The 27,819-nt window shown below is 44.0% G+C and overlaps 1 protein-coding gene across 1 annotated transcript in view; it reads right to left on the reverse strand.

Moving 5' to 3' along the window:
- LOC124121495 (xanthine dehydrogenase/oxidase-like) overlaps nt 1-23,731 on the reverse strand; it is a 52,250-nt gene extending 28,519 nt beyond the window's left edge. Inside the window, exons 1-14 of the mRNA XM_048388537.1 lie at nt 23,424-23,731; nt 21,384-21,441; nt 20,092-20,188; nt 18,537-18,645; nt 12,278-12,404; nt 11,015-11,076; nt 9,388-9,453; nt 8,693-8,779; nt 8,254-8,398; nt 6,060-6,227; nt 4,745-4,821; nt 2,877-2,970; nt 2,173-2,285; nt 838-1,022 (exon numbers count right to left, since the gene is read on the reverse strand). Of these exons, the coding sequence (XP_048244494.1) occupies nt 838-1,022; nt 2,173-2,285; nt 2,877-2,970; nt 4,745-4,821; nt 6,060-6,227; nt 8,254-8,398; nt 8,693-8,779; nt 9,388-9,453; nt 11,015-11,076; nt 12,278-12,404; nt 18,537-18,645; nt 20,092-20,188; nt 21,384-21,441; nt 23,424-23,489 (1,454 nt within the window). The 5' untranslated portion in view covers nt 23,490-23,731. The remainder of the gene's footprint in view (nt 1-837; nt 1,023-2,172; nt 2,286-2,876; nt 2,971-4,744; nt 4,822-6,059; nt 6,228-8,253; nt 8,399-8,692; nt 8,780-9,387; nt 9,454-11,014; nt 11,077-12,277; nt 12,405-18,536; nt 18,646-20,091; nt 20,189-21,383; nt 21,442-23,423) is intronic.
- Between the last annotated feature and the right edge of the window lie 4,088 nt (nt 23,732-27,819).

Here is a 27,819-nt window from a genome sequence, read left to right on the forward strand (position 1 = left end):
TACAGGATTTCATCATCAAGTGGGTAGCAGGCACAGTGGTCTAATGATCATGTTACACAATGCAGAGTTGAAGCCCTTAGAGAAGCCAGGATTCGCTGTTTACGGAGTCTAATTCTAGAGTCATCCCAATTATGATTTTTGGTTCATTAATACTACACCTGGGATTCACAAAAGGATTTATCATAAGCCTACACCATACCATTATAGTTTTCACCTAATAGATCCAAGAGTGTTCAACTGTACTGCGTTTTGCAAGGGCGGGAACCAGGTTTAGGACGTACAAAGGAAGAAACATTCCATTGCTATTTAGAGTGGCCTCTACCTTGTTTTATAGATGATGTTGGGAAAGTAATCAAAATATCCAAGACCAATAATGGCCCATTTCTACACTGAAGTCAAAACCATACTCTAATTATTCTGGATTTCTGTCATAAACAGACCAAATTTATGTCTCATAATGACTACATTCAAGGGCTCATCCACCATTTTTAGAAGGGAGGGAATCTAAAATATCAAAATCCTCTCTCAAATAATTTTAAAGCCTAAAACATACTACATTTGGTTTTTAAAAGGGGAGGTTCGGACAATGCAAATACAACCAACCAAAATTGCCAAAAAACCTCTTACTGACCTTTTTATTTCAAACTCTTGTCAAACATTAATTTCTGAACAGAATTCATATCTTGAGTTCAAATTTAGAAACAAATACATATATCTTCACAAAGAGAGGTACCGTATCGGATAAAAAGATCTGATTTCAATGAGACTGCTTCAAACACCTCATATAGGCATGAAGTTCATAGTAATATAAAGCCTTACAGAGCAAAGTAGTCTTACTTTCCAACAAGTTGTTGCATGGTTTTTGTGGCCATGACTGTGATTGGTGCCATTCCCCCAAATGCCAGGGATATTTCCTTGATGACATCAGAGTCCGTATCCAGCAACACCCTCATCCCTGAGTTGACTATGGAAATGTCATCATCCTTTCTGTTGGCTTGTTTAAAACCAGCAAAAAATTCTTCCTAAAACAAACAAACACTCAGGATATATAATAAATCCAATAGTCTTCTCACAAAGCACTACCTACACTGACACACAACAGGCAGGGATTTATCAAGGATTTAAAACAAAGTGCCCTTGTGGCAAGATGGGGAAAATCATTATTTTATTTAAATTTGGGATTTTTTAAAAACTTATTTTACTAAAATTTGGGATTTTTTTAAAAACTTATTTTCTTAAATTCATAAATATTTTAACATTGCATTGAAGGCAATAATATAAAGCGAAGCATCATCTGGGACTTAGAGAATAGACCCGAAAAGGTTTGGTCAAATTATACCACAGACACTAACTTGAAAGAAAGCCTTGTTACATGGTCACTATTGACTTGCCATGTGATCAATATTGACTTCGTCTGGTAGAAAACAACATTGAATCCTCAAGGATTTTCCAGAAGACCTTGGCAGAAATCTTTTACGCATGGCATATTCAGTGTGGTGCATGTGCCTAGTTTTCATTGTACTATATCATTCTGCAACAAAATCTGTTGTTGTTTGGAGCAGAAAACATAAGCCTGTAAAAATGTTTCACATTAATTTCATAATTTTGCAAAAATTCAGGTTTGGGGTTTGACAAAATCAGGAAATGGCTGTCTGACCATCTGCACCAAACAATACTTTAAAGTAGGGCTGGGACGAGTCCAAATTTACTACCTGGGTACCCGACACCCTTTCACCTGACCCTACCCGTGTACTCACTGTTGGTCTCAAAATGGGAACAAAATGTCTGATTGGGAATTGTTTTAGTGCAGCCCTGGCAAAAACTATTTAGATACATGTATCAAACGATCATATCATGCGTACACTGAAGTTGACTAAAGCTTTATCTTTAGTCAAACATATACAAGTCAAAAAGAATGTGTTCATCGTCAGACTTGAGCTATAGTGAGTTTTTGTCTTTAAACAATACATCACTTGACTAACCACAGGTCTGGGTAGTCCAGTGGGTACCTGGGTCCTACTCAGAACCCACCCGCCCCGGTACCTGAGTTACCCATCCCAGCCCCACTTGAAAGATACTCCAAGACTTCTCCACTATATTGTCTACATGAACAAATGGTATGTCAAGACTTGCACAGCATCCATGACTGATATATGTTGTAACAAGGGTCACCTTTTTAGTATGTGGAATGGTTAGCGAAACAAGGACTTCATCCGGCTTCATCTCTGTTTTACGGTAGCCTTTGAAGAATCTGGAATCCATGGTGATCTTTCTCCATCCCCCATCTGCAGAAGATAAGCAGCAAGAAAGATCTTTCTTCTTCTTCTTTTGTGACGGGTACAAAAATATTCTATGTAATTTCATGTGGAAAGAGAGGAAAAACGTGATACCATATGGCATCAGCAGAATCCGGCATGACCAAGGGAAGAAGCAATAGTGCACAGCAAACTGCACAACCTGTGACCAATTTGCCCCTCTTGCCAACCAGATGTAACATGTTTAACAAGCATGAAATACTCATATCCCCTGCCAATATGACATGTCCGGTTCTGTGCAAAACAAGAAATATTGTTTGGGTTTCAAGACCTGCTCCGGAAAGGAGCACTACTGCCATTTTCAGTCTAAGTAAAAGTCGTTGCTTTGGAAACTCAAAAAAATTTTTTTTCAAAAATCCCAAACTATCAAAAGGCACCAGTTCATCACTAGACCTATCAATGTGCCAAGATCAATGCATGCTGATTCACTGAACTGCAAACTAATGTCAGGTTGTGCTTTACAAGTAATGCTTGTTCTTGTTGGTGTTGTTGTTGTTGTTGTTGTTGTTGTTGTTGTTGTTACTATTATTTCCTCCATGACAGAGTGGTCGAGTGCCTCACCTCGTGATGCCACTTCCAGAACCACTCCTGCTGCCAAGAAGAGAGGGTTGAGGTCGGAGATAGGGCTGGCTGTTGTGATATTTCCCCCCACAGCCTGAAACAACAGCAACAGCAACAGCATAGGAGTTAACATTATTTTAAGGTTGACATTTGCATCAATTCAATACTCTCTGTTGCCAATACTGAAAGTCATGCAATGCACATGGTGAATTATGTTGCACAAGAAAAGCTAATTTGGGTGCACCTCGCTCTTTCATTGTACAGGGAATTTTTCTGGTATTTTATTTGGTTGCATACATTTCACCTTAAATACACCCTGCTTGAACAGACCTATACAAGTGGTTATCCACTCAGAAAGCATTCCTGAAGCTACTGGGACACACAGAAGTGATGACAACACCTGCTGGCACAGTCCAACTAAAGAATGGATGAGAGTGGCATCGTCACCTGTAACAGTATCTGCACATGCCCTGCCTTCAAATGCAAACTCCATGAACAAAATATTGGGATCGTCTCTGGCATGCATGGTGCCCACTGTTCACCACTGTGTACAATCTGCTTAGTCCTGGGGCTCATTCCAGAAAGCAATCTTAGTGCTACAACTACCATAAGCCTATGTTAAAGTATGGGAGTTACGATCGTCTCAGCCCTGAGATTGCTTTGAGGAACGAGGCCCTGGCCTTATAACACATGACAAAGTATCAGACTTTTTTTCGAGCGTGTTTGCTGTGTGCGGTGTGTGTGTGTGTGTGTGTGTGTGTGTGTGTGTGTGTGTGTGTGTGTGTGTGTGTGTGTGTGTGTGTGTGTGTGTGTGTGTGTGTGTGTGTGCGGTGTGCGTGCACGTGTGTGTGTGCTTGTACTAGTCTGGAACAATGCTGGTTTTATAGTGTAGTTCATCCAGGGTTAACACGAATACCCCACTCAGACACAGTGCACTGGCCAATCAGTCCTTGTTTAAGCCTCTTAATAGCCTCTTAATAGGGGATATTATGATATGATACAAAGATTACTCCCCCAGCACACAGCAGTGAGTACTCCCCTCATCCTGAGTCTACACACTCTGGTGCAGTGGTGACTTAGAATAACAACACTACCATAGGCTAATTTGTATTCTGAAATCAGAACATACTGGCCTAATGCAAGCCCTTCGGTGCGCTTTACATATTGGTTTGCATAATTATATAGATATGCTACTACAACTACGACAGTGCCGTGCATGACAATATATCTTAATACATCAAAGCGACAGTATCACTAGCTCTCCGTAGGGCTTTGATGACAGCACGTGGAGCCATGCAACCAATGTAAACATAGGATAACTACGCAAATGGAAATAGTGTTTTACGTTTTAGGATATATTCTCAGTGAAGGTTAACCATTCCATGATATATGTTTACCTAGATATGCAGACTTGTAAAAATTGAAACCGATGAGAAACACATTCAATATCTTGAATGGAATGTGTAAGATGTGATGAATCGTCACATGGCGCTGTCCTGTGGCAGAGGTAATATGCTGGCTGCCAGATGCAAGGCATGAGTGAGTGAGTATGGTCTTGCGCCGCTTTTAGCAATATTCAAGCAATATCACGGCGGGGGACACCAGAAATGGGCCTCACACATTGTACCCATGTCGGGAATCGAACCCAGGTTTTCGGCGTGACGAGTGAACGCTTTAACCACCAGGCTACCTGACCGCCGCGGTCGAGTAGGAGTAGGAGAGTGCCTGAGTCTCATGTAAAGCAATGGCCGACAGAATACAAGCTTGAAGTGAAGTCTGATACTTCGTGATATCATGTCATTGGTTGAGATAAAGCAAGATCGAAACATTTCCCAACAAGTCACTAAATTACAAAACTGTAAACTCACGGCAGCATTCCTGATCTGGTGACCACCGAACCACTGCAACATCTCAACAATGGCCGCATACACGCGGGTCTTCCACTCTGAATCAGAAACACATCACATACACAGTGATTATAGCTGACATTACTTATACGCATATATTCTTATATGTATAAATATGTAGATCTGTACGCTAGGTACACTTGGATCAGGAATAATGCAGGAGATCTCTTTGAGTCAACTGAAACCATAGGGAGTCACCTGACGTTCGAGATTCACACTGTGACATGAAAGTAACATGTTTAACAAGCATGAAATACTCATATCTCCTGCCAATGTGGCATTTCCGGTTCTGTGCAAGGCAAGAAATATTGTTTGGTTTTCAAGAACTGCTCCGGAAAGGAACACTACTGCCATTTTCAGTCTAAGTCAAAGTCGTTGCTTTGGAAACCCAAAAAATATTTTTTTCAAAAATTCCAAACTATCAAAATGCACCAATTCACCACATGACCTATCTATGTGCCAAGTTTGGTTAAGATATCTCTCATGGTTTTTGAGTTCATGAGAAACATGACGGATGATTGAAAGGATGGACTGACAGCACCTGTTCCTATATCCCCCTTCCACTTCATGGCAGGGAATAAAAAACATGCAAATTATCGTTATACCATAAATAAGAAAATGCTATAAAAAGGGTGGAAGTCCTACAAACAATACATCACACAATACAACAGTTGGTCACACTAAATCGTGCGGAGATGTTTGCATATACTTTAGGTTGGGTAAGTTGAACTAAAAACAAACTGGAACTGGTTTTATCAAATTTATTTTATGTAGTTTGGTCAGTTTCCTGGGTAAAACTTCATGTTACATGAACATATATTTACTTCTGTCAGGGAAGACACTGTTGTTTCTAGTAGGTGTTTACAGTGCCCAAGGACTATACAGTAAAGTACGATTATAACGAACACACTTATAACGAACTGACGGATATAACGAACTTACCTTTTTGGTCCCGACTATTTGCTGTAGTTATATATGCTTATAACGTCCCGACTATTTGCTGTAGTTATATATGCTTATAACGAAATACAGTTATAATGAACTAAAATTAGTAGTCCCTTTGAGTTCGTTATAACCATACTTTACTGTATATCAAAAAGATAAGTTACATTTTGTCCGATATGTATCCATATAACGTTTATTTTTTCAATCCACCAAGGAAAGAGCAATCAATCAAATAAAAATATATGTAATCAATTTTGATTTCAACTTATGACTGGCTTTGGCTTCAGTCAATCAAATCTGGAAACCCCAAAATTCTACATATTGGCCTCACCTGGCAGAGCCTGTATTTCCTGTGTAAGTGTGTGAGTCAGGTGTGACAGCGTGACGGAGGCCCCTATCTTCAGTCCAGACTCACGACGCTCAACGTCCGTCAGCTCTGTCACATGTCCCACAGCAATGAATTGTTGGTAGTGCATATGCTTACACTTCATTTCCACACCTGCAGAGACAGGTGAAAGAAGACACAATGTAGAATTTTGACATTTAAGTAAACAAGAAGCCATTGAACATCTGTACATATTTACGTGACTGGCTAATGATATTTTCAAAGGCAAAGTTTGAATTTACCCTCTATTAGGCTAAGCAAAATAATGGTCTCTTTTCTCAGGCACTTCCCACATCATAATAAAGTCTGCAGGACGTTTTGTTTTTATTTCTATTTTAATTTTTTTTATAAAAATCCTAATGCATGTACTTAAAAACAATGCAATCCAATAGAGCGCGCAGTTACTTCCCTTTACACACACACTGCTTATGGCGATGGCGGCAATAGGAGTTTGTTGGTCTGTTTATGTAGGGAGGCCTTGTCCCAGGTTGATGGTAAACAACTGTTTATCGGGTGACATACTAGTTTGAACAAACCCCAAAAAAAAAAACATCATCTGCCTGCACTATTTTTCAAAAGTCATTGCCTGAGAACCAATTCTTTTTTTTTAAGCCTTATGTGATTATGTGATAACTCCCAACTTGGTTCCCTGTAGATGATAGTCGTGGGTTCAAATCTCGGGTTCTCTCCGATTATCATCCTTGGTCCCACCAGCTCCATGGCTGTGTGTTTAAACCAAGCATGTCTACAACTTGTGGCACTTCGATCTTTGCTCTCTTATGAAGCTGACATTCAACTCTATCGGAGCACCAGAGATGCTGTTTGTTTCTATAAGATATGCAAGATAAATCACTATAACCTAAGTAACTTCCTGTTGATCATGTACAATTATGCAGGAAACATTTCACCACTCCAACAGTATAACAACACTCTGCATAAAAAACCCATGTTACCTTTTCTCCTTGTATGACTGCATTTCTTTACAGATCTTTATGAGTGAGTGAGTGAGTATGGTTTAACGCCGCTATTAGCAATATTCCAGCAATATCACGGCGGGGAACACCAGAAATGGGCTTCACACATTATACCCATGTCGGGAATCGAACCCGCGTCTTCGGCTTGACGAGCGACCGCTTTAACCACTAGGCTACCCGACCGCCCCTTAAATCTTTATGAAGTAATCAAAGGGAGGCATCACATTATTATAAATACATGAACTGTATGTTGCTGTTGTGAGTTGATGCATATGACACTGAACTTTACCTGAAACTACTCTTGATGTAGAATTATTGGGAAATAAAAATCTACTCATTTCTTAAAAAGTACCCAATAGACAGAACCCATGGAAGTAAAAATATATTGAAAACTCAAAGAAAGCTATCAATACCAATATGAATAACATGTGAATGAATAGTCCATGACTCAAAAGATTTATCCGAAGCCTTGCTATGTAACTAAATATTCCGACGAGCCTCAGTGGTCTAGTGGTAGAGTGTCTACCCGGAGTGTGGAAGGTCCGGGGTACGATCCCCGGATGCGTCATACCAAAAGACTGGTGCTTTGCATTAAAGGGGTAAAACAAGGACTGGTTGGCTCGGAGTCAGTACACTGTGTCTGAGTGGTGTATTCATGTTAAACTGCGGCATGGTATCTCAGTGGGCTAGCACCATAAATCAGCACTAGTCCAGACTAGTAAGAGCGGAGACACACACACGCATGTGTAAGCAAGGATTATATCCTACCTAAATATTATCCCGGGGGATGTTTTACTCATGAGTATAGTATCCTACCTTAGTGCCACACTGGTATGGATTAAAATTCACTAGGGAGAATCATCCTGACACTAGAGAATTTCATCCCCAGGAAAAAAAATAGGGTAGGATAATATTCACTCTTACACATGCACGTCGTTATATAAGTGCAATAATCTTGGACGTGACGTTAAACCTCATTTCACCATCACCTTATACTACTACAACATTATGGAATCCTGATGACAATACAAAAACATCCTCCTCAGCCAGCACTGGAAGGAATAGAGATTAGTAACTACAGTTGAGCACCATTGCTTTCAGAGGAAAGCCTTTTTGATGATGGGACAATGCCTTGCAGATACAACAGCACATTAGACTCAACCCACCCACTTCTGTGTTGCCCACAATTAGCCTGGCTTGGGGGTGGGTAGCCTTGAGGTCAAGGAGGGTGGACAAGTCGACTGGCCGATACCATGTCACTGTGGCTGACCTGAACACCATATACTGGCCATGGTACCGGTCATGCTGTGTCTGGAAAAAAAACCAGGCATTCGTAGTTCATGCACACTAGTAATATCCCATTGTTCTTATGCCATATGTTAATAAATAGTTTAGACAAAATGTCATAGTCAACATTTCATATACAAAATATCAAATTTCTAGACACATCACATTTGTTCAAAGTTCACTTACCATGTCAATAGTATATAAAAAGGTATCACATGTTAACTGTTTATAAAGCAAACGTGAGATGACAAAAATTATTATGTCATGTCTTTATAAACAAAAGATGACATGTCCGAAGGTCGTACGTCATACACTCACCTGCAGCTCTGGAGGGAAGATGGGCTCCTGTGTGGAGTCGTAGGGAGTAAACTCACTACTGGGGGATGTGTCATTCTCATAAACATCCTGAAACAAAACTCAGTTGTCATCCCAAATACACAATGATCATCTTCCTGAGGCAAGGGAGTTAACTGACTATAAAAGTCCAGTTTGCTGAACTAGGCTGGAATTTCCAGGCTCGATCATAGCGCCACCAGCGGCTATTACTTACATCATATAACTTGCATACCCAAACAAAATGGTGGCGCCCAGTCACAACGATGTCAACGATAATCAAGATCTATACAGTAATAAAATGGGTCTTACCCTGCGAAGTGCATCAAATCACCTGAGCACCTTGATTTAAAACATGAAAAGATTTGGAAAATATCTGTTGATGCCAAGTTGACAGTACACATGCTTTGCAAATCCTCCAGACGACCGAAATCTGCACACTGAAATCCATGTTGTTAACGAACCGGATGTCTAATTTGTTGCACAATTTTTCATTGGGCTATGCATAGACTCGTTAGGTCCAGCAAAAATGTTACTCCGCAATACCAGCCTAGCTCAGCAAGGGTTGAAACTGGACTTTCATAGTCAGTTAACTCCCTTGGGAAGATGCAAAATGATCTGAAAATCAAAATAATTTTGCCGCCATGAAGATTCCCTTAATCTCCCCATCCCTAACTCACTTGATTTGATGCCTCTTCAGTGTTCAATTGGTTCCTACAGCAGTTGTCTCCCCTCTGGCAATACTCCTGCAATACAGGCAAGTTAGAACAGTATTTTATTACTGCCGTGGCATGTCAGCTGAATGTGGAAGGAAAGACCAAAGCTACTACTTTGGTAAAATCCACGAGCATCGGTATGGTGCTGAAACCAAGAATCCCTTCTGGGTGAATATGGGATTCAAATTTATGATTAGCAGATTCTGGCATGACTAAGGGACGCAACTCTACACAACAAATTGTACTGTCCTTCCTGCATTAGCTACAATAATATCCCACCAGAGTTACGATAAAATAATGACAGATTACTGTTACAAATAGACTACTTTTCAACATAATAATTCATATCTTTATTTCCCTTGATAAAAATAGTAGTATTGATATTCAATAGAATCATTGCTAATAAGGAAAATGTTGTTGATAAAGAGTTCGCGTTCTCAGTGAAGACACTGAGGTGAGGTGAGGACGGATGTTTTATTCAAGTCAAGGGCAGGAAGAGCTCGACTTAACTTGCACCAGGTGCATGTTGACATGAAAATGATGTTGCACAAAACAAAACCAGGTTGCACCCTGGTCCTATAAATTTATCAAAGTTGGAGTGAGTGAGTGAGTGAGTATGGTTTCACGCCGCTTTTAGCAATATTCCAGCAATATCACAGCGGGGGACACCAGAAATGGGCTTCACGCATTGTACCCATGTCGGGAATCGAACCCGGGTCTTCGGTGTGATGAGCGAACGCTTTAACCACTAGGCTACCCGACCGGCCCCTATCAAAGTTGGAACATATGCCTTCTGCTGCCAGTGACATGAATTAATCACACATTGCTGTTAAATGTAACAGGAACATGTGCACATAATCGTGAAGTACCCACAGTTGAACGATGTCAAGCCTAAGAAAGTATAATAAATTACACATAATACAGGGATTAATGATGCAGTATGGTAAATAAACCCTAGAGGTATTGAGTGTGTTCACAGATCATTGTTGTGTGGACAAGTAAGCTTTAGCCAGACACAAATTTGAAAGTTTTTGACATACACTTGGTGCATGTAGACAGTAGGGCTGGGACGAGTCAAATTTACTACCCGGGTACCCATCCCCCTATTACCCGACTCTACCCGGTACCAGCTTTAGGTCTCAAGAGAGAGGTACAAAATGTTTGATTTGGAAACGTGTGACCGTACTCCTGTCAAAAAATTGATAAATTTAGATACACATATCCGACCTGGTCATGAACACACTGAAGTTGACTGAAGTTATATCCTTATGCAAAAATACAAAGCCCAGAAGGAATGTGTGTATAGTCAGAAAGAAAGTTGTCACTTATAGGGTAACCTTAGAGTTCTAAATAATTTTTGCCATTAAACAATATAATCATGTGACTAACCACAGGTCCTGTGGGTACACCGGTCCTACTCAGTACCCACCCGACCCGAGTACCCGAGTTACCTGTCCCAGCCCTAGAAGACAGAATATTAGGATGCATTTTTCAACAATGGGTTGCACTGGTACATGTTTTTCAAAGCTAAATCGAGCCCTGGCAGGGTCACCCACTAATTAACTGATCCAATGAGCTGACCGCCAGCTACCTTTGAGAAAGTCTTCATACCATCCAAGATGGGCCTGTAGCCAGTGCACCTGCATAGGTTCCCTGTAAGCAAGAGGTACACTAGTATCACAAGCACTGTACAAAGCCAATATCTAACTTTCATCTGTTAATGATACTGTCAGTGTAAAATAATAGGTATACCCCTATAATTTTCCCACAATTTCGTTTTAGCAAACAAGCACTGTCTCCTTCACGACATCTGCCAAGGGGCATGAGACGTTGCAGCTATCTCAACTCAACAGTTTGAGAAGTTGTTATTGCCAATTACATCACTTCTGATGTTCATTTTGTGATGTATTTTATACCTATGGAGGTTTCAATTCAAACTACAAAGTTTTTTTATGGGACACCTGCATTTTATCAACATATTAGTGCTATTTGGCATGTTTGGTTAAATGACAGGTCAATGGTACCCCAAAACCTATGTATAGTTATAGCCCATCAATATACAGAAGGTGTTATTAAAGGTTTGCAACACCTGAATTTAATGGCATGTTAATTAATGGAGGTTTAATGACACCTTCCTATACCATTAAAGCTGATGCTGATACAACCAGGTCTGGATTACACATTTTATTGCCTCAATAATGAATGTAATCTATCACATTTGTAAATCTGATCACAATATGATAACAGAAAAATGTCTAACCAGAACAAATTCAGTTCACTTAAAGGTTAGATCCTAACTGTGTGCTACTTGGAGGATGACATCTTCCCGAGGCAAGAGTGTTAACTGACAATAAAAGTTCAGTTTTCACCCTTGCTAAACTAGGCTGAAATTATAGGATTATATTTTGACTGGACTAACTAGTCTTCGAAAGTCCCATCAAAATCTTGTACCAAATCGACATCCGGTTCTTAAACAACATAATTTTTTACGTGCAGATTTTGGTCGACTGCAGAATTTGTAAAGCATCTGTACCATGTTTTTAAACAAGTTGTTCAATTGACTTGATGCACCTAGTTTTATTACAATACAGATCTTAATTATCGATCATACAGTCTTGACTGGGCACCGCCATTTTGTTTGAAGCAAATGCAATTGATATGATAGATGGAATCTGATTGGTCAGTAGGAGGGACATAGAAAGGACATAACACATAGTAGCTACTGGTGGCGCTAAGATCGAGCCTGGAAATTACAGCCTGGTTTGACAAGGGTGGAAACTAGACTTTTATAGTCAGTTAACGCCCTTGCCTCGGGAAGATGAAAGCATGGGAGAGTGACTGACTGACTGCCTACCATCAAATACACGTTCAATGTCCCCCAGCGGTGGCTTGGGGGTATTCCTCAGCAGTGTGTACATCGACATCACCATCCCTGGAGTACAGAAGCCACACTGTGTGCCATGGTTCTTCACAAGCCGCTCCTGCAGTGGGAAGTCACCATTAGCTGGAGGCACTCATAAAATCACTAAAAAAAACATACCATTGTATTAAAATACATACCCTGGGCCCATTTGCTACCATAGCTTCATCTTGAGTGAGATTCAAATGGTACTATGCTGAGAACATCTTCCAATCATATTAGGCCAGACCAAACTCCTAAAATTACTTTCACCTGTTGATAAACATGTCTCCAAGCTATCCTGCCATCACATACTTATTTTCCCAAAACGAAATGTCAAAATTTGTTGACCTTCATTAGTACATTACATTATAAGACCAAAGTTCTTTCTCAGAATATTTGCTAACCCAATGGGTCTTGACTCAAAAAGTATGAAAATAAATTCAATATCATTTTTTTCATTACTTTGGGGGGGGGGGGGGGGATTTGTTTTTTGGTTTGGTATTTGTTTTGGGGGGATGGGGTGTTGCAACATTTGTTGGTCAGGAAAATGTGCAGGTTGTTAAGTATATTATCATGATTAAAGTTACATCCCTGAACAGACACAACCCAACCCCATCCACAAAGGTGAAAACACCTGACTACCTGGACAAGCCATCAGTACAGACACAACCCACCTGTATAGGGTGCAGTCCCCTAGTGGTGCTCCCCAACCCATCCACAGAGGTGAAAACACCTGACTACCTGGACAAGCCATCAGTACAGACACAACCCACCTGTATAGGGTGCAGTCCCCTAGTGGTGCTCCCCACCCCATCCACAGAGGTGAAAACACCTGACTACCTGGACAAGCCATCAGTACAGACACAACCCACCTGTATAGGGTGCAGTCCCCTTGAGGTGCTATCCACCCTCCACCCCTAACAGAGGTGAAAACACCTGGCTACCTGGACAAGCCATCAGTACAGACACAACCCACCTGTATAGGGTGCAGTCCCCTAGTGGTACTCCCCACCCTCCACCCGCAACAGAGGTGAAAACACCTGACTACCTGGACAAGCCATCAGTACAGACACAACCCACCTGTATAGGGTGCAGACCCCTGGTGGTGCTCCCCAACCCATCCACAGAGGTGAAAACACCTGACTACCTGGACAAGCCATCAATACAGACACAACCCACCTGTATAGGGTGCAGTCCCCTAGTGGTACTCCCCACCCTCCACCCGCAACAGAGGTTAAAACACCTGACTACCTGGACAAGCCATCAGTACAGACACAACCTAACTGTATAGGGTGCAGTCCCCTAGTCGTGCTCCCCACCCTCACCCCCTCCACAGAGGTGAAAACACCTGACTACCTGGACAAGCCATCAGTACAGACACAACCCACCTGTATAGGGTGCAGTCCCCTAGTGGTGCTCCCCAACCCATCCACAGAGGTGAAAACACCTGACTACCTGGACAAGCCATCAGTACAGACACAACCCACCTGTATAGGGTGCAGTCCCCTGGTGGTACTCCCCACCCTCCACAGAGGTGAAAACTCCTGACTGCCTGGACAAGCCATCAGTACAGACACAACCCACCTGTATAGGGTGCAGTCCCCTAGTGGTGCTCCCCACCCATCCACAGAGATGAAAACACCTGACTACCTGGACAAGCCATCAGTACAGACACAACCCACCTGTATAGGGTGCAGTCCCCTGGTGGTGCTCCCCAACCCATCCACAGAGGTGAAAACACCTGACTACCTGGACAAGCCATCAGTACAGACACAACCCACCTGTATAGGGTGCAGTCCCCTAGTGGTACTCCCCACCCTCCACCCGCAACAGAGGTTAAAACACCTGACTACCTGGACAAGCCATCAGTACAGACACAACCTACCTGTATAGGGTGCAGTCCCCTAGTCGTGCTCCCCACCCTCACCCCCTCCACAGAGGTGAAAACACCTGACTACCTGGACAAGCCATCAGTACAGACACAACCCACCTGTATAGGGTGCAGTCCCCTAGTGGTACTCCCCACCCTCCACCCGCAACAGAGGTTAAAACACCTGACTACCTGGACAAGCCATCAGTACAGACACAACCTACCTGTATAGGGTGCAGTCCCCTAGTCGTGCTCCCCACCCTCACCCCCTCCACAGAGGTGAAAACACCTGACTACCTGGACAAGCCATCAGTACAGACACAACCCACCTGTATAGGGTGCAGTCCCATAGTGGTGCTCCCCAACCCATCCACAGAGGTGAAAACACCTGACTACCTGGACAAGCCATCAGTACAGACACAACCCACCTGTATAGGGTGCAGTCCCCTGGTGGTGCTCCCCACCCTCACCCCCTCCACAGAGGTGAAAACACCTGTCTACCTGGACAAGCCATCAGTACAGACACAACCCACCTGTATAGGGTGCAGTCCCCTGGTGGTGCTCCCAACCCCCTCCACAGAGGTGAAAACACCTGACTACCTGGACAAGCCATCAGTACAGACACAACCCACCTGTATAGGGTGCAGTCCCCTGGTGGTGCTCCCAACCCCCTCCACAGAGGTGAAAACACCTGACTGCCTGGACAAGCCATCAGTACAGACACAACCCACCTGTATAGGGTGCAGTCCCCTGGTGGTGCTCCCAACCCCCTCCACAGAGGTGAAAACTCCTGACTGCCTGGACAAGCCATCAGTACAGACACAACCCACCTGTATAGGGTGCAGTCCCCTGGTGGTGCTCCCAACCCCCTCCACAGAGGTGAAAACACCTGACTGCCTGGACAAGCCACCTGTATAGGGTGCAGTCCCCTAGTGGTGCTCCCCACCCATCCACAGAGGTGAAAACACCTGACTACCTGGACAAGCCATCAGTACAGACACAACCCACCTGTATCGGGTGCAGTCCCCTTGAGGTGCTATCCACCCTCCACCCCTAACAGAGGTGAAAACACCTGGCTACCTGGACAAGCCATCAGTACAGACACAACCCACCTGTATAGGGTGCAGTCCCCTAGTGGTACTCCCCACCCTCCACCCGCAACAGAGGTTAAAACACCTGACTACCTGGACAAGCCATCAGTACAGACACAACCCACCTGTATAGGGTGCAGTCCCCTGGTGGTGCTCCCCAACCCATCCACAGAGGTGAAAACACCTGACTACCTGGACAAGCCATCAGTACAGACACAACCCACCTGTATAGGGTGCAGTCCCCTAGTGGTACTCCCCACCCTCCACCCGCAACAGAGGTTAAAACACCTGACTACCTGGACAAGCCATCAGTACAGACACAACCTACCTGTATAGGGTGCAGTCCCCTAGTCGTGCTCCCCACCCTCACCCCCTCCACAGAGGTGAAAACACCTGACTACCTGGACAAGCCATCAGTACAGACACAACCCACCTGTATAGGGTGCAGTCCCCTAGTGGTGCTCCCCAACCCATCCACAGAGGTGAAAACACCTGACTACCTGGACAAGCCATCAGTACAGACACAACCCACCTGTATAGGGTGCAGTCCCCTGGTGGTGCTCCCCACCCTCACCCCCTCCACAGAGGTGAAAACACCTGTCTACCTGGACAAGCCATCAGTACAGACACAACCCACCTGTATAGGGTGCAGTCCCCTGGTGGTGCTCCCAACCCCCTCCACAGAGGTGAAAACACCTGACTACCTGGACAAGCCATCAGTACAGACACAACCCACCTGTATAGGGTGCAGTCCCCTGGTGGTGCTCCCAACCCCCTCCACAGAGGTGAAAACACCTGACTGCCTGGACAAGCCATCAGTACAGACACAACCCACCTGTATAGGGTGCAGTCCCCTGGTGGTGCTCCCAACCCCCTCCACAGAGGTGAAAACACCTGACTGCCTGGACAAGCCATCAGTACAGACACAACCCACCTGTATGGGGTGCAGTCCCCTGGTGGTGCTCCCAACCCCCTCCACAGAGGTGAAAACACCTGACTACCTGGACAAGCCATCAGTACAGACACTACCCACCTGTATGGGGTGCAGTCCCCTAGTGGTACTCCCCACCCTCCACCCGCAACAGAGGTTAAAACACCTGACTACCTGGACAAGCCATCAGTACAGACACAACCCACCTGTATAGGGTGCAGTCCCCTGGTGGTGCTCCCCAACCCATCCACAGAGGTGAAAACACCTGACTACCTGGACAAGCCATCAGTACAGACACAACCCACCTGTATAGGGTGCAGTCCCCTAGTGGTACTCCCCACCCTCCACCCGCAACAGAGGTTAAAACACCTGACTACCTGGACAAGCCATCAGTACAGACACAACCTACCTGTATAGGGTGCAGTCCCCTAGTCGTGCTCCCCACCCTCACCCCCTCCACAGAGGTGAAAACACCTGACTACCTGGACAAGCCATCAGTACAGACACAACCCACCTGTATAGGGTGCAGTCCCCTAGTGGTGCTCCCCAACCCATCCACAGAGGTGAAAACACCTGACTACCTGGACAAGCCATCAGTACAGACACAACCCACCTGTATAGGGTGCAGTCCCCTGGTGGTGCTCCCCACCCTCACCCCCTCCACAGAGGTGAAAACACCTGTCTACCTGGACAAGCCATCAGTACAGACACAACCCACCTGTATAGGGTGCAGTCCCCTGGTGGTGCTCCCAACCCCCTCCACAGAGGTGAAAACACCTGACTACCTGGACAAGCCATCAGTACAGACACAACCCACCTGTATAGGGTGCAGTCCCCTGGTGGTGCTCCCAACCCCCTCCACAGAGGTGAAAACACCTGACTGCCTGGACAAGCCACCTGTATAGGGTGCAGTCCCCTAGTGGTGCTCCCCACCCATCCACAGAGGTGAAAACACCTGACTACCTGGACAAGCCATCAGTACAGACACAACCCACCTGTATCGGGTGCAGTCCCCTTGAGGTGCTATCCACCCTCCACCCCTAACAGAGGTGAAAACACCTGGCTACCTGGACAAGCCATCAGTACAGACACAACCCACCTGTATAGGGTGCAGTCCCCTAGTGGTACTCCCCACCCTCCACCCGCAACAGAGGTTAAAACACCTGACTACCTGGACAAGCCATCAGTACAGACACAACCCACCTGTATAGGGTGCAGTCCCCTGGTGGTGCTCCCCAACCCATCCACAGAGGTGAAAACACCTGACTACCTGGACAAGCCATCAGTACAGACACAACCCACCTGTATAGGGTGCAGTCCCCTAGTGGTACTCCCCACCCTCCACCCGCAACAGAGGTTAAAACACCTGACTACCTGGACAAGCCATCAGTACAGACACAACCTACCTGTATAGGGTGCAGTCCCCTAGTCGTGCTCCCCACCCTCACCCCCTCCACAGAGGTGAAAACACCTGACTACCTGGACAAGCCATCAGTACAGACACAACCCACCTGTATAGGGTGCAGTCCCCTAGTGGTGCTCCCCAACCCATCCACAGAGGTGAAAACACCTGACTACCTGGACAAGCCATCAGTACAGACACAACCCACCTGTATAGGGTGCAGTCCCCTGGTGGTGCTCCCCACCCTCACCCCCTCCACAGAGGTGAAAACACCTGTCTACCTGGACAAGCCATCAGTACAGACACAACCCACCTGTATAGGGTGCAGTCCCCTGGTGGTGCTCCCAACCCCCTCCACAGAGGTGAAAACACCTGACTACCTGGACAAGCCATCAGTACAGACACAACCCACCTGTATAGGGTGCAGTCCCCTGGTGGTGCTCCCAACCCCCTCCACAGAGGTGAAAACACCTGACTGCCTGGACAAGCCATCAGTACAGACACAACCCACCTGTATAGGGTGCAGTCCCCTGGTGGTGCTCCCAACCCCCTCCACAGAGGTGAAAACACCTGACTGCCTGGACAAGCCATCAGTACAGACACAACCCACCTGTATGGGGTGCAGTCCCCTGGTGGTGCTCCCAACCCCCTCCACAGAGGTGAAAACACCTGACTACCTGGACAAGCCATCAGTACAGACACTACCCACCTGTATGGGGTGCAGTCCCCTAGTGGTACTCCCCACCCTCCACCCGCAACAGAGGTTAAAACACCTGACTACCTGGACAAGCCATCAGTACAGACACAACCCACCTGTATGGGGTGCAGTCCCCTAGTGGTGCTACCCACCCTCCACCCTCCACAGAGGTGAAAACACCTGACTACCTGGACAAGCCATCAGTACAGACACAACCCACCTGTATAGGGTGCAGTCCCCTTGTGGTGCTCCCCACCCCCTCCACCGTGGTGACAGCCAGGCCGTGGACAGAACACACAGGGGTCAGACAAGCATTCACAGCATAGTGGATGGAGGGCTAAGGACAACTACAATGTTCACATCTGTTACTGGAAATTCCATTGCATTATGTGTTAGCATTACATTTTTTTTTAAATTTGGAAAAAATATATTTATTTCTGTACTCTACTGCAGGTAGAATAAACCATGAGGGGCACTTCGTTCTTCATTGTTCTTTCCGATTGATATCTTCCGGGGTATCTTATATTTTCTGATAAAACATATCTTTATATATTTTGGTTTATGAAATGACAAACTCATATTGAAGTACAGACCATGAAATTGATTATGCAATAACATGTGTTGTAACTGTTCCTGGCAATAGTTTTTTGACTACCTTCTCAATTTCTTACTCTGTTTCTTCACCCAGTCCTTGCAACAATATGGAACACACAGGTGATGGTGAAATGGGTTATAATATTGCGTCAAAGATTTTTTTATTTTTGTGTGTGTGTGTGTGTGTGTGTCAGTTTGTACTAGTCCGGACCAGTCAGACACAGTATACTGACTCTGAGCTGACCAGTTCTTGTTATAGCCCCTTAATGATGAGTACCAGGCAGGGTAACAACAAGTACCATCTTTTAACATCTATTGGTATGATGGGCCTGGGATGGAACCCTGACCTTCCACTCTCCAGGCAGATGCCCTACCACTAGACCATGGAGGCAGTGGAGGAACATACAGAGTTCTCATACCAACATTGTATCAGGTATCAGTGTATATTAGACAGTTTCAATCTCATTAAAGTCAAATCTTAGTTCTCGCTATCGCTAAACAAAGATCTGAGGACATCCCATTACTGGTCACGTCAGAACGACCTTTCATCCGACCAAACAAAGCGTCGCTTACCAGATCATCAAAGTGACAGTCGGAATGTGTTTTCTACTCATGCAACTTCGAAAACGTCAACACAGGGTATTCTGAACGACAGTTAAGGCCCGTACGACTGATTCCTTCAAAATTACCGTCTATGTCTCGCTTCCATGGGATAAACATTTGAACGGAGGAGGTGTTGCACAGTACGTGGGAAGCAGTGCCATACAACCTCAACCATATATGACATGTTCCTTTGTTCAGTTTTCAAAATTTTAATCAAAAACTGTGTCAACTTATTTTTCTAGCGTGGTCTGAAATGGAAGTCGCCAGATTGAAACGAGTGCCGCAAAGCACGAGAAAGCTGCTTTCTAATTGGCTGATGTCGACTTCTTGTTAGTTATTCAGCGGTCGGTCAAAGTTCTCGAAAGGTCGTTCTGACGTGACCCGTAATGGGACCCGTCCTCAGATCTTTGTTTAGCGGCAGCGAGAACTTAGATCTGATTTTAATGAGATTGAGACAGTTTGCAATAAATGAATATAAAGGAGTGGTGCTGAACCTTTTTCCAGGTGCATATTTTCTACCTGGATGTTTACTACGGACTGTTCAAGATGCTGTTGTGTCACTCTGTAGTAAAGGATACTGGATGCTGTCTGCAGCGACGTTGTAGCGAGACAACATGATGGTACAGGCACCGCATCCACCCTCACCACACCCATACTTGCTACCTGTCAGGTGTACTGCATTCGTTAAGGTAAACAACTGGAAAATTATACATCATCTCATCATTCACATAGTCATCCTGACCCGTGAAGATTCCGGGGTAGAATAGGTCTTCAGTAACCCATGCTTGCCATAAAAGGTGACTATGCTTGTCGTAAGAGGCGACTATAATGGGATCGGGTGGTCAGGCTCGCTGACTCGGTAGATGCATGTCATCGATCTCAATTGCGTGGCTCGATGCTCATGATATCAATCATTGGATTGTCTGGTCCTGACTCAATTATTTACAGACCGCCGTCATATAGCTGGCATATTGCTGAGTGCGGCGTTAAACAACAAAACAACAACAACAACAACATAGTCATCCTAACTGTTGGGAATACTTTATTTGGGTAGTATTTCAGAGTATCACAGCATGCCAACTTCAATTAGAAGAAAATCTACAACTATGGTGAAACCCACAAACTCTGAATGTACAGCTTGATGCAGGAGAGTAAGTGAGTGAGTATGGTATTACACCACTTTGGGCAATATTCCAGCAATATCACGGCCCATTATCACACTTGAAAATGGGGTCCAAACATAGTACCCACGTGGGGAATTGAACCTGGGCCTACGACGGGACGAGCTGAAGCTTTAACCACTTGGCTACCCATCGCCAGTGATGCAGGAGAAAGGGATGTAGGTCACTGACATCTATCCCTTTGGTGAAATCCACTTTGGTGAAACCAATAAGCACTGTATGGTGCTGTCGTACCAAGGTTCAAATCCAGGGAAAGTTACAGTAAATACTACTTAGGTTTCAAACATTTAACATTCTGACATTTTTTTTTGAGACAAACAAATGCTTTTAACCACGCAAAAAAGTTATTTAAAAAAGTGTTATCTTCTGTTGTTAAAATTGAAGACAAATTATCCTTAATGGTATCTTCTGGAGCAATTTTTTTTTAAATAAACCCAGTCACCAGCTGTGCCGAATATCCAAGGTTAGCCCTTCAAAATACTTTTATACAAAAACATTTAGTTTCTGTGTATTTATTAAGGGTAAATGTTTCACTGGACTTACTAAAATGTGCAGTGTTCAACATAGTGGGTTTTTTTCATTTGAACTGCAGCTGTTTGTGTTAGTGCTTTCCTGGTGTATAAGCAGTTATTCCCTGCCAACACTCCACTGTGTAACAATGTCACTGATCTACACAGACACAAGGATACATTTCTTCCTCAGATAGTGCAACAATGTCTCTTCTGGGTCAGCATTCTGCTCTGTCACCTGCAGAGAAAAAATAGAAAATTAAATGAAAACCACAATATCATTAGGAACAGAAGTTAGGCCAGGATTTTTTTTATCATTAGAATTATGGATTTTTCAGCCCAAAGTCTAGGGTTGGAGGAGAAAAAAAAGCCAGATGCATTTTTTTAATGCAGAATGCATCTGGCATACTTTATGAACATATTCTGTGCTCAAAAGACCACCATTTGTGACGATAAAGCCCCTTGTAACAATAAAAATTCTATCACTTACAACATGGACAATTGTCAAGGGAAGCTATTCATGTTCATCTTCGAGATCCACGAAAAATATAAAACGCCAGGCCTTATGGATGTCAACTTCTTTATTATGAGGAACACAATGTTTCAGTGTATAACTTACTTCTTCATTAACCCGATGAAGGAGTAAGTATAAACTCCAACAGGTTGTGTTCCTCATTATATAGAAGTTGACATCCATACATTCTCTTCCTTATGTGTTTTACTTTTAAATGCCTTTCAAAGACTTCACAATATCAGGGTTTTTTTTCTGTAATACTGTTTGCACTAAGCAGGTTATTTCAACAGACATTCCCTTGCGACACTTGCAATACACAATGAATATAATGAGCCATTAAAATCATGAACAGAGATAGACCTTTGCACTGAAAAGACACAACGAAAGAATATACCTCAGAGTACAGATATATGCCATTAAACCATTAAAGAATACTTTGTTGGGATCATTGTGGCACATGTAAATAAATCAATTGCTGTCACTTATCTATCACCAGTTGCTGAGGTATGTTTTCAACTGTGTTACTTGTTGTGTTGAAACCTGTCTAAACTAAAATTATACAACTACCAAATGCAAATAATGTGCATTCATCTAGCATGATTTGTGTAAGGTACTCCCCTTTGCGAATAAGATGCATCCATGCTTATATACAGCAATCCTTCCTTATTAAGGGCATAACAACATGTCACATCCTGCCTTTAGCATTCCCGTGACATTTTTCTAACGACCTCCTACTCCAGGCTGCATAATTAACCCAATATCTTAACACTGAGTGAATGTCATCATCAGAGACTTGCTCTCCTATATCAAACAGAATTTTGGAGAAAATGGACCCAAATATTGGAGAAAGAAAACTAGCACAAATCTGTAGTGATTTAGTTTATTTATTGTTTAAACCTTTAGTTTACTTATTGATGGGACATTTGGGAATGTCACATGTTTTTTATTTACAACTCTTCCTAACGTAGTGGTCCACTCTCCCTAACGTAGCGGTCCACTCTTCCTAACATAGTGGTCCACCCTTCCTAACATAGTGGTCCACTCTTCCTAACATAGTGGTCCACTCTTCCTAACATAGTGGTCCACTCTCCCTAATGTAGTGGTCCACTCTTCCTAACATAGTGGTCCACTCTTCCTAACATAGTGGTCCGCTCTTCCTAACGTAGTGGTCCACTCTTCCTAACATAGTGGTCCACTCCTTCTAACATAGTGGTCCACTCTTCCTAACGTAGTGGTCCATGGATGACACTGCACCACACATCTCCAGTTCTCCTAATTTTTTGTTATTGTAAATCCCAAGCAAAATAACAATTAACAATATCAAAGGGGTGACAAGAGTCTCATGTAGCAATTGTATCAACTAAGATTTATTTGGGGCCAAGTATGGGGTCATTTTCTTCAACGTTTATGGCCATTTTCCCTAAAATTTTGAGCAAGCTTATCCAAGTTGTCTAGGGCCATTTTATAACATTGTCAACGTCTTTATTATGAGGAACACAACGTTAGGGAGTAAATGCTTGATGAAGGAGTAACCGTTCACTACAGTGCAAATGTAATGGATGCTGTAACAAAACCCACAAACACACAAACACCTGGGACAACAACATGTATGTCACATACACAGCCATACACATACACAAATGTTTATCAGCTGTTTATGAAGGAATCAGAACATGAAAATGCACATGCTTGTTGTTGAATCTAACCTTTCTGCCGTTGACAAAAAACACTAATTCGTGCGGTCGTTCCTCCGCTTGACACGTCGTCGCCATTGCCACTCCAGATTACCCCAGCAATTGTACCCAGTGTTTGGATCGGTGCAAGTTCGTTCAGACGTAGACACCCCTTGCCTGTTCACTCATTGCCGTCAGCACAATACCTTTCTAGCGTTGTAATAGATTGCAGCAACATTCATTGATCATGTCGGCTTCGTCTCGAGAAATAAACAAATGGCTTCGGCATGTCGTGAGGTTGAAGCATATCCTGTGTTTACGTTTTATCTAGCCTTGCTACGGGCTCTTAAATTAAAGGCAAGGTTGACCGACATAACGAACTAGGTTGGGGCGGTCAAGATCGACTTTTGTGTGGAAGCTCGTTCTGATATTTCTAAAGGAAATTATAATTTCTTTCACAGATTTTGTTACATTAATCAGATCATGGACGCTAAATAAGACGGCGTCAATGATCAGAGTGAGTAGACCTTTACGCGCTCGATCTATTGGATGAATCTACATGTATTATAAATACGTTTTCATTCCTACGCGAGTATGACTTTTGACACGTATTTTAAGCTGGACTTATTGCATTATTTATAACGATTTGTAAATATATATAACACTTTGTTGTCGCTAACAATGCATGGAGTTAGTGAGTGAGTTGGGTTATTCCAGTTATATCACGGCGTGTCAGCTATGGGAGGAAACCCCGAAATTTCAGACGGTTACCACAAGAATATGATCGGGGCGAGGTGGTGAGGTGAAATGGGGTTTAACGTCACGTCCAAGATGATTGCACTTATATAGCGACGTGCATGCACGTGTGTGTGTGGCTGCTTGTACTAGTCTGAACTGATGCCGATTTATAGTGCTAGCACACTGAGATACCATGCGGCAGTTTAACATGGATACCCAACTCAGACACAGTATACTGACTCCGAGCCGACCAGTCCTTGTTTTAGCCCCTTAATGCCAGACAGGGTAACAACAAGTACCATCTTTTAACGTCTTTTGGTATGACGCGACCGGGGATCGAACACCGGACCTTCCGCTCTCCGGGCGGACACTCTACCACTAGACCACGGAGGCGGTCTTGATCGGGGCGATCCGGGATAAACACCCACAGTCACAGGTAACATTGCACGGAGTTTATATTAAGATTTTTTTATATCAATTTGTATGTGACACATGTTTACCAGGTTGAGAACACATTCCAGTCTTATCGGACAAAACATTTGTTGTTACGCCCGTGGTTGCTTCCTTCTTCCTTTTTTTTGTTGTTTTACGTCGCGCTCAGCAATATGACGGCGGTCTGTAAATAATCGAGCTCTGGACCAGACAATCAAGTGAACGACATGAGCATCGACCCAAGCAATTGGGATACGATGACAAGCATCAACCAAGTCAGCGAGCCTGACCACCCGATCCCGTTAGTCGCCTCTTACGACAAGCAAAGTCGCCTCTTGGACAAGCATGGGTTGCTGAAGACCGATTCCCCCGGATCTTCACGAGTCCCATGGCTGCTAATTGTCGACTTATTGCCGGACAATGAATGACAGGCTGGACACAGTTCAATTTATTTCCTTTCCGTGAAGATCTTCAGCAACCCACGCTTGTCGTAATGGGCGACTAACTACGACGTCATATCAGGATCGGCGACATGGTAGATGCATGTCCTCGAATCCCAATTGCGTGGATCGACGCTCACGATGTCAAGCATAGTCGCGCCAACATTAGAGAGCTACTGAGAGGTTTTCTAACACAATTGAGTTATAGAGGTTGCACTTTCATATACCTGAAAAGGTTTTTACGTGCCAGGACATAGAAACAAGCTACACTGTATCATTATTGTTTGTTTTCCATTCACACACGCCTCTGTGGTCTAGTTGCAGAGCGCCTGCCCGGAGAAGATCCGGGGTTAGGTCCCAGGCCGCGTCATACCAAAAGACGTTAAAATATGGTTCTTGTTGTTACCCTGTCTGGCGCTCGGCATTAAGGGGCTAAAACAAGGACTGGTCGGCTCGGAGTCAGTATACTGTGTCTGAGTGGGGTATTCATGTTACACTGCGGCATGGTATCTCAGTGGGCTAGCACTATAAAATCAGCATTAGACCGGACTCGTACAAGCAGCTACACACACACGGGCATGCACGTCGCTATATGAGTGCAATAATTGTGGACGCGACGTTAAACCCCATTCACCTCACCTCACCTCACCTCACCTCACCTCACCTCACCTCACCTCACCTCACACATGTACACATATCCCGTCGGGATTCCCAAACACAATAGGTCTCAGGCAAACTATACTTTTGTCTGAATCTAAGGGATAGTCTACCGATGCTCGTGGGACACTCACTATTACCAGCTAGACTATAATCGAGTCTTGAAAGTGATTGATATTTTTATCAACGCCCCACGACGTACGGGTATGATGACACGCATAAGTTGCGTGAGGCTAGTTCAAACCTGAAAACATCCTAGGTTCCAGTCTAGACGGCTAATAGGATACACGCCCATATTATTTCAGCGATGTCGTCTTAATAGTCACTAAAGCGCACGTAAAATTATCATGAATTGTCTTGCATGATGTGTCAGGACAAAAATGTTTCGCTCTCTCTCATTATTGAAGAACAATGACTTGGAAATGGTGGAATTCAAGGCGACACTTAAAATATATTTTCTTTATTTTTAAAAGATAGACTATATATGCAAAACATCTTACATGGTGCAGGTTTTAAGACTTGTACCGGGCGGTCGGGTAGCCTAATGGTTAAAGCGTTCGCTCGTCACGCCGAAGACCCGGGTTCGATTACCGACATGGGTATAATGTGTGAAGCCCATTTCTTGTGTCCCCCGCCGTGATATTGCTGGAATATTGCTAAAAGCGGCGTAAAACCACACTCACTCACTCACTAAGACGTGTACCATGACTATCTAGACTTGCCAAGTCATTCTAGACTTAAGTTGTATTTATTTTCTAATTTATTCTCTAGGATCTGAGAAACAAACTTGATCCACCCGTTTACAAGGGAACCATGACGTTTCCCCTCTTACTTCTCTCTGTCATTTGTTTGAGGTTGTGCAATCACTCGGATAAAGAGAACAGGCAAACGAAAACCCTGCAGTTTTATATCCCTTGTGTTCTTGTTTCACGTATACAGATCGCCGGCCATGTTGAAAATCGGATTCGAACCTTTTGAACAAGTTTGTGTGTCATCATTGGTTGGAACAAGCATGTGAAACAACAGCTTCAGGTTATGACGGACGTCAGACAAACACGCGCAACGTTTTTCAAAGTCCAATTGTTTTCCTGTGTCTTGCGGAATGTACCAGGGCTATCACATGTAAAATCCATTTATCATCCGACGATAGCCAGTGTTCATGCTGAAGTAATGTAGGTAGGCGGTAGGTTCGCCCAGGTTCGATTCTACAGAAGAGTATATTTTTTAAGAGTACACATTCTTATCCCCACCGCCACCCCCTACCCCCACACACTCCATGATAAGGGGTAAAACTAATACATGTGAATGTTACCGATTCTTTTTGGTAAAACTCATCCCAAACTAATTAATTATGTGGAATTATAAGGTGAAAATAAAGATTTTTTGTTTGTTGTTTGACGTCGCACTCGGCAATATTCCAGCTTGATGCCAGCCGTCTGTAAATAACTGAGTGGTCCACACAATCCAGTGATTGACATCATGAGCATCGATCCACGCAAGTGGGATACGATGAAATGCATCTACCAAGTTAGCGAGCCTGACCACCCGATCCCGTTAGTCGCCTCTTACGACAAGCAAAGTCACCTCTTGGACAAGTATGGGTTGCTGAAGACCAGTTCTAACCCGCATCTTCACGGGAGGCATACTTTCTACCTGGATGTTTACTACGAACTATTCAAGTCGGTCTCAGTCGCAGGTCTCAGACGTTTATCACTTCGGTGAAACCCACGAGCAGGGGTATGATAGAAGTGTCACTCTGTCGTAAAGGATACTGGATGCTGTCTGCAGCTGCGTTGTAACGAGACAGCATGATGGTACAGGCACCGCACCCTCCCCCACCACACCCATACTCGCTACTGTCAGGCGTACTGCGTTCAGCCAAGTCCCCGATCCTGACCACCCGATCCATTTACTCGCCTCTTACGACCTCACGGGGTAAAGATGTGAAACAAAGATACGACATAATACAACGGGTATCATTTCATATTTATTCCAAAAATAGACGTGAAATGTATCATTTGTAAACTAAAAATAAAATAACGTTTGATGATCTTTATATGCAGACTGACATTGCAGTAAAAGGTCTGACCATTCAGTTTTCCATGGAGGTCTGGGAGCTTTTTTAGAGACACTGGTTCAACACAAAAACCAATCACAACATA

The sequence above is a fragment of the Haliotis rufescens genome, unplaced genomic scaffold (genome assembly GCF_023055435.1).
Source record: "Haliotis rufescens isolate VD_foot unplaced genomic scaffold, xgHalRufe1.0.p SCAF_73, whole genome shotgun sequence".
In the NCBI taxonomy this organism is placed as follows: domain Eukaryota; kingdom Metazoa; phylum Mollusca; class Gastropoda; order Lepetellida; family Haliotidae; genus Haliotis; species Haliotis rufescens.